General features: G+C 40.1%; 1 protein-coding gene across 3 annotated transcripts in view; it reads left to right on the top strand.

Annotated features, from left to right (window-relative positions):
- The window catches only part of WDR20 (WD repeat domain 20), a 48,270-nt gene extending 41,610 nt beyond the window's left edge, over positions 1-6,660 (top strand). For all 3 annotated transcript variants that reach the window (XM_014957501.1, XM_014957503.1, XM_014957502.1), the window contains one exon: positions 5,904-6,660. In XM_014957501.1, the coding sequence (XP_014812987.1) occupies positions 5,904-5,957 (54 nt within the window). In that variant the 3' untranslated portion in view covers positions 5,958-6,660. The remainder of the gene's footprint in view (positions 1-5,903) is intronic.
- Positions 6,661-6,781: the final 121 nt, after the last annotated feature.

The following is a 6,781-nucleotide window of genomic DNA, read 5'->3' on the forward strand; positions in this document are numbered from 1 at the left end:
TAGAGTAATACGAGATAGAATACTTATCAAACTTGTTTAAACTCAGATTCAGTAAAACACGGACACAGAAGTATCTAGATTCTCTCTGCCTGTGTGTCCAGTGGCAGCTGGGGCAGAGCCTTGTTGTTCCTTCTAGGACTCTACAGGAGCTCTTTCCTCTCTGGACACGGGTGCAGGGTACGTTCTTTATTCCAGCTTTAGATCTTGGTATTTACCTCTAACGAACGCTGAATTCACAGCCCTGAGGATGTGGCTCGCACAGATGATTCCAGTGTTTTCCATCTAGAAAAACTGGCTCCTCTAGAATTAAACTTGGCTGAACTAGAACTAAACTGAACTAGTCTGAAACTTGGGGTGCGAAATTTCTTGGAAACACTTTAGGTGAAGCCTTAAGATGTCCTTCCCTCTGAGTGGAGCAGGGATTGAACTGCCACTTGCAGTAGGGGTTCTGTGTTAACTGATGGAGCCAAACAAATTGCATTTATTTAACTGTTTCAAAGGCACTTTTGAGACATTTCAGTGAAGAAGTGAATTCCTTTGGGCTCAGTCTGAGGGAGGACTCTGTCTGTCTCTTGGCAAAAATACTCTGTAGATTAAAGCTGAGAAAATCATCCTTCTTATGTGATCTTGAGAACCTTCTGGTGCTTCAAAAGGCACTGATTGACCACTGTGGGGTGGTCGATGTATGTAACATCTGTGTGTATTTAAGAACAGGTGCCAGTGGAGGAATAAAATGAAATCTGTCCTGAAAGCTGCTGGGAACAGCCAGTTACATCGAATGATGCAAGAACTGGTTGGTCAAACCAGTTTCTCAACAGTCAGTGTGAGCATGAGACGAAACAAACTTCCACAAGTTCTGTGGTCATGGAAGATACTTTGGCAAAACATGTCTTGGAACATGAAAGTGTTGTCTTGCTTGTCCTTATAACATTTCACAAGCTTCTCAAGGAAATAACTTGAATAATCACATTCTTTTCTGGTTTTTGAAGTTGGATTTTAGGTAGGTGCTGATAAACCTTTTCAAATCCCCTTGTCTTGTGTCTTCTGCAAAGATCACACTTACTTTCCAACTAACCAAAACGGGGTTGCCTTAAGTCATATGCTTTCTTCCAGGTTTGCCCTGGTTTATCTCCATTTCATCATTTTCTAATCTGAAAATTATTAAACCTTGCAGACTTTTTGTAGTTTGAGTGAGCTGAGAAATGACGTGAGCCCTTACTATCTAAATGAAGCTTAAGCTCCTATTGCTGGAGCCAGATCAGTTTCTACTGGTAAAAGCCTTTTCTGCTTTTCTCAGTGCACAAGTAGTTGCATCTTAAATTATTATTTACATTATTAAATTATTTTTCTCTTGAAAATGCATATCTTCCATTTGCCAATCATATACTAGTCTTGAAGTAATCTTGCCTAGTACCAGTGGACAGATCTTTAGTTAGTCTTTGTCTACTGGTTTTCTTGCAGCCTTGACTTTTTTCTTTTTGTTAACACCTCTGTTAGAAGAAAAATTCCTTCATGTGCACAGAAGTTGCAAGTGAAACCTCCTTGATGCTACTACATGGTCTTACAAGATCTGGTGTCAGTCAAATGGTTTAAGCATTTACACTTTTCTGTACTAGAGCAAAGGTGGAGGGGGAAGCAAATGGAAAACATAAAACTCCTATTTAGTGAACATACAGACTGTGTAATGATTGGGATCAGCTTTGCTGTGTTCCCCCTGAAGCCCATGTGCATGTTCAGCACGTGATTCCTTGAACATTCTCAATTAACTTTATGACTCCATCAGAGATTAATATCCGACATAGTGAATAATGCAGTTCGGAGCCTTCTGCTAATAAATGCTGATTCATTTGGAATCAGAAACTGTCAGATTTTGTTCATGCAAATCTTAAAACCAATTCAGCTGACTTCACATCTGTTTAGAATTCTGTAGTGAAAAATCTCCTTCTGTTTTGGCATATTATTATTGCTCAGGTAAATGTATTGGACCGTGGGCTCTTTAGTCAAGTAAAGGTCTCCCTCCAGAGCAGTTTCTCAAATTACTCCAGGAATGTCAGAGTTCTGGACAAGAATAAACCACCCATGGAATATTCCTCCAATAATAAATTCCCATTATTTCATATACTGGCAACAGCAGAAATGTTTTAACAAATTAATACCCTTTTTCTATGGGCGTTCATCAATTCAGCCATTTTTAAAGGTGGTTTAATTGCATTAGTGATGTGTACTATGAGAATGTTGGGGTTTGTTTTTTTTTTTTTTACATTGGTTGTTAGGTTGGACCCTTTGTTTTTTTCCACCTTTTGATTTTGAACTGGAAAGATGGTGCAAAGATCCTTGTGGCCTCCAGCGAGTTCCCCGGTGTCAGCCGAGCCCCGGCACCCGGGGAGCTCTGAACGGGGCCAGGGCTGAGCCCATGCCAGGAGTGTTGTGGAGCAGCACACACACACTGCCTCCCCACATCCTGCTCCTCTGTCCAGACTTGCAGCTTATTATCCAGACTAGTGAAACTTAGAGTGATTGCATCTTTGCCTCCAATTAAGCCTGTTCTAATTTACATGAAGAAAATATTACCTCAGTAGTTACTGATGGCTTTTTCTGCTAATTAGTAGTATTTTCCTGATTTTTTTTTTATTTTTTTCTTTTTTAATATAGCAATTACATGCTGATCTTTCGTAGAATTAGTTTCTGTTGCAAAACCTCGTGTTTCATATCTTTGGAAAAACCCAAACTTTTGGCTGGAGCATATTTGGAATTTTTAAAAAAAAATAACAACCCCCTCTGCAATCTCATGAATCGTGGTCTTAACAGCACTGCAGGTCTTTCTGGAGAGACCACAGCTGTGAGTGCCATGAACCTTTGGTGGAAATGACCTTACTGATCTTATTTGTTACAGCTTTTCATTCATTTTCACCAAATCCTGTGTGTTTTGGGAAGTCAGTGAGTGCATCGATAAACATGGAATAGCCCGAGCAAGTAGCGCTGAAACAGTCTGTGTTGAGTATTCTCACATGGCTAATTGTCCTAAGAAAAACAAAAGAGTCCTGTGCAAAGGCACGTTTCAGCTGCAGAGTCACCTGATGAGATGGCAGATGATGCAGGACCTGCTTGGAGGATCCTCTCTGAGGTTGTGGTGAAGATTGTTTTATCAATTTCCTGGCTCGGGTCTCGTAACTCTTCCATTTCCCACCCCCTGCTAGACCCGCATGCTGACAAAATAATACAACTAATAAAAGACTACATTTATTTTCAAAACTTTTTTGAGCAGTCTCTTAATTTTGTTCTGCTGCTCACTTGGTACAGTGTGTTTGTTCTTCAACTCCAGGCTGAAGCTCTGTGCCCCGTGGCAGATCCACCGCTGTCACATCTCACCTTCTCCATTTTGTCACAGCTGTTAAACTGTGCAGCTCTGCTCTTGCACTGAGTTCTTGCAGCTTTTGTTCCATCTTTTACCCTCTGCTTGACTGGACTGGGATAGGTTAATCACAGAAAGTGCTGCAATCTAGTTTCTTTACTCTTTCTTTACAGGCAGGAGCTTTCTATATTTTTTCATAACCATATCCATCATATTATTCCCAAAGAATACAATTATGAGTATTCTAGTCCCACATCCTTTACTTCACAGATCAGACTCTTAGAAGATAATTATTGTATCAAAACTGTAAATTTTTTTAAGCCCTCACCTTCTTTTCTACATAGTTCTTAAATGGCGTCGTTTGAAAGGCTCTGATCCCAAACCTAAAAAGCAAATTTTATTCTTGTAAGAGCATCTAAGGTCTAAGATGTCTTCTAAAATGAAGTTCTTGAGAGAAGAGTGGAGTTCTGGAATGGCCCTTGAAGCCTGGTCAGGTTTTAAGGCAGTACTCACAAAGTTTATGAAATGTCTGCCTGCAGCAGCACAAGGATATTGATCTGGACATTCTTTCCACTCAGGTGTTCCTCTGGGTTACCTGCTCGGAGTGACCTTAAAGATCATTGAGTTCCAAGCCCCTGCCATGGGCAGGGACACCTCCCACCAGACCAGGTTGCTCAAAGCCCCATCTCTTCATCTGCACAGCGTGGGCATAAGCCTGTTGAAAAAGACTTCATCTTATGCCATCCCTAGTACTTTCAGTGTGTGTATAAAGCACATACTTTCATACAAACAGTTTGGATCACCCATTTATTAAAGATTGAAAATAATACCTTTGGACGTCGTTTTCCAGGGTACTTGAAAGTTGCTTAGTGGATGTAACCTCCTGGCAAAAAAGACCTTCCAGTTGCTGCTGGATTTAATAGACTTCTGAAGGATGTTTCGGTGATGAACTCTAGAGTTCTGATTCATCTTCATTGCTTCTGAACAAAACTTTGAGTAAAAAATTTCCCAAGTGCTTCAGTAGCTTCTTTGCTCTAAAATTCTGCCTTTTTTCACCATCCGTTCCTTAACTAATAACTAGGAAACGTTTTGTTCTCTTCTTGTCAAATATGCAGTACCTTTGCACATTCTGAATATCAAACAAATTTAAAGACCAACCCCCCTCAGTCTGCCTCGGCGGCGTTACAATCAAATACCCACCACAAATAAAAGCAGTGCTCTGCTTCCTGCAGTTCGGATCTACGGAGGGCACCAAATTAAGGGCTGAATACTTTATTCTATATAAATGTAATATAAAATGTGTGCATACGTGTATACATGTGTGTATAGCAGACCAGAGTCTGCTATAAATCCTACAAATGTATCCAGGTTCATAATGTGTCTGAACTGGTGGAATAGATGTTTTTTAAAAGGAAAGGCTATAGTTTTAGTAGAAACTTGATTTGAATCTAGCTGGTCCAGGCCTCCTTCCAGCTCTTCTGCCTGTGGTCAGGGTTTTCTTCCATCAGCCATGGCTTTCCAGTTCTTGGATCTAAGCACAAAAGAGCTCCTGTAGATTCTGAAGATGGGACCTAATTCTGCACTGTGTGCTAATTGCTGCCTGAGCTTGTCTAGTTTGATGGATCTGAGTCACAGGATCTTAATTTTGAGGTAAGAACCCGAGCTGGTAGCTGTTTGGAGGAACTGCTAGAGTAGCATTTATGGTGCTGAGGTGGCAAGGAGTCGCACCGTGACGCTCCTTGGGTTTGCTTCCAGCTGGTTGTGCTGCCGTCAGGCTGCTGGGGCTGCTGGCACACACCGCTGCTCAACGCCCTTACAAGACTGGATTTTGATATTAAGCTTTTCTTATAAGTTGGATATAGAGTTACTTCTATGTGAATGATTAAAAAGGGGCTACTGTACCTAAATCTGGAATGGAGTCTCTCCGTTGGTATCGATCCGTAAGGAATCGTTGCCTCGATGGGGAGCAGCAGCCCGGGGTGTCGTGCAGCCACGGGGCTGAAATGAAGTCTCATTTTATTTCAACAGCAACGCAGTTAAATCAGCTGGTAAAAAGTTTTCCTGAAGGCAAGCTTAAATTGTAATGGGAAATCTTTACTGAACTCTCGCTCAGCGTTTCATTATCTCTTAAAATTACCAAAATGGTTGGTTAGATAATCTATTTTTCTACTCAAAGTTATAATAATGGCATGGAAGAGGTTGAGCGTTTCCCTGTCTCAGGTTAGATGTCAAACTTGTCGATAGCGGAATAGGTTGGTTTGTTGCTACCCTCATAAAATGCTGATGGCTTTTTTGGGGTAGGATTTCTAAAGTTTCGCAGCGATTGGAAATGCAAGGGAGATGAAATCAGATTCCCCGTGTGTCACCAAGGCACAAAGCTCCTGCCCGACTGCAGAGAGTCTTTGGTAGGAAAGAAGGTGCTGATGGTCTAAAGGGAGCAAGAGGTGGTAAAAATAAACTGTACTCATTTTAGCTTCGGGCTAAGAACTTTATAAAAAAAAATTACTGTCAGGTTCTCTCGCTGGATTAATGTAAACTGCTTTGTTTGCAGGGTTTATTGTCATCCCAAACCCAGGCCAATTCTCCAAGTGGAACTGTAGTATAGCCAGCACACTACTGCTAAGCAAACCTCTGAACGCAGGACAAGAAGTAATGAGAGTGGAACCAGGAGCTGTTCTTCAGGCCAAGAGCATCACAAATGCTAAAGTGGCAGAGTGTAAACACGGAGTTATGGGAATCACATAGTCACTCGCAAAGGAATCATGTACTGAGTTCTTCTTACAGCTAATCCTGCTAGGCTGCTCACCCAAGGAAGAGCTGTCATTTAAAAAAGAATTAAAAAAAAAAAAGCTTCCTTTGGTGCTGCAGGAAAAAAAAAAATAGTAACACTTTTGGTTTTCTTTATACTTTTCGAGTCCAGTGTAATTTAATCTCTCTCTATAAATATATAAATAAAAGATATATATATATATAGTGTAAAATAAAGTATGTTTCTTAAATTCAAGTAAGTTCAATGGTTAAACTAGTACTTCACCATTGTTTATTTTGCACTGATTTTTTTAACCAGAGATGGCTAGAAGACAGCCTGGAATGCACTCATGGAAAATGAAAGTCATTACTTTCTGGCTTCAAAATGTTATTCAGGAAGATGGATGCTGCAATCATAGATTTTTAAAACAAAATTGTTTTTGCACTTAAATAGTTTAATGCTAATAGAGAATTACTTTAAAAAAAAATTGGTGTCCAGGCACCAGAAAAACTATGTTGTGGAGAAAAGATCCTTTGTATCTATTAAACATTTATTTTAATATTGTTGTTTCCAACCGCAATCGGCTCTGTATTATATGTATAAATAATGTAATTCAGTGGTGGGGAAGGGGAGTAATGGATCATTACACTAGAAATTCTCATTCATTTAAGAAATTGATA

The sequence above is a fragment of the Calidris pugnax genome, unplaced genomic scaffold (genome assembly GCF_001431845.1).
Source record: "Calidris pugnax isolate Ruff unplaced genomic scaffold, ASM143184v1 scaffold211, whole genome shotgun sequence".
NCBI classification, from domain to species: Eukaryota; Metazoa; Chordata; class Aves; order Charadriiformes; family Scolopacidae; genus Calidris; species Calidris pugnax.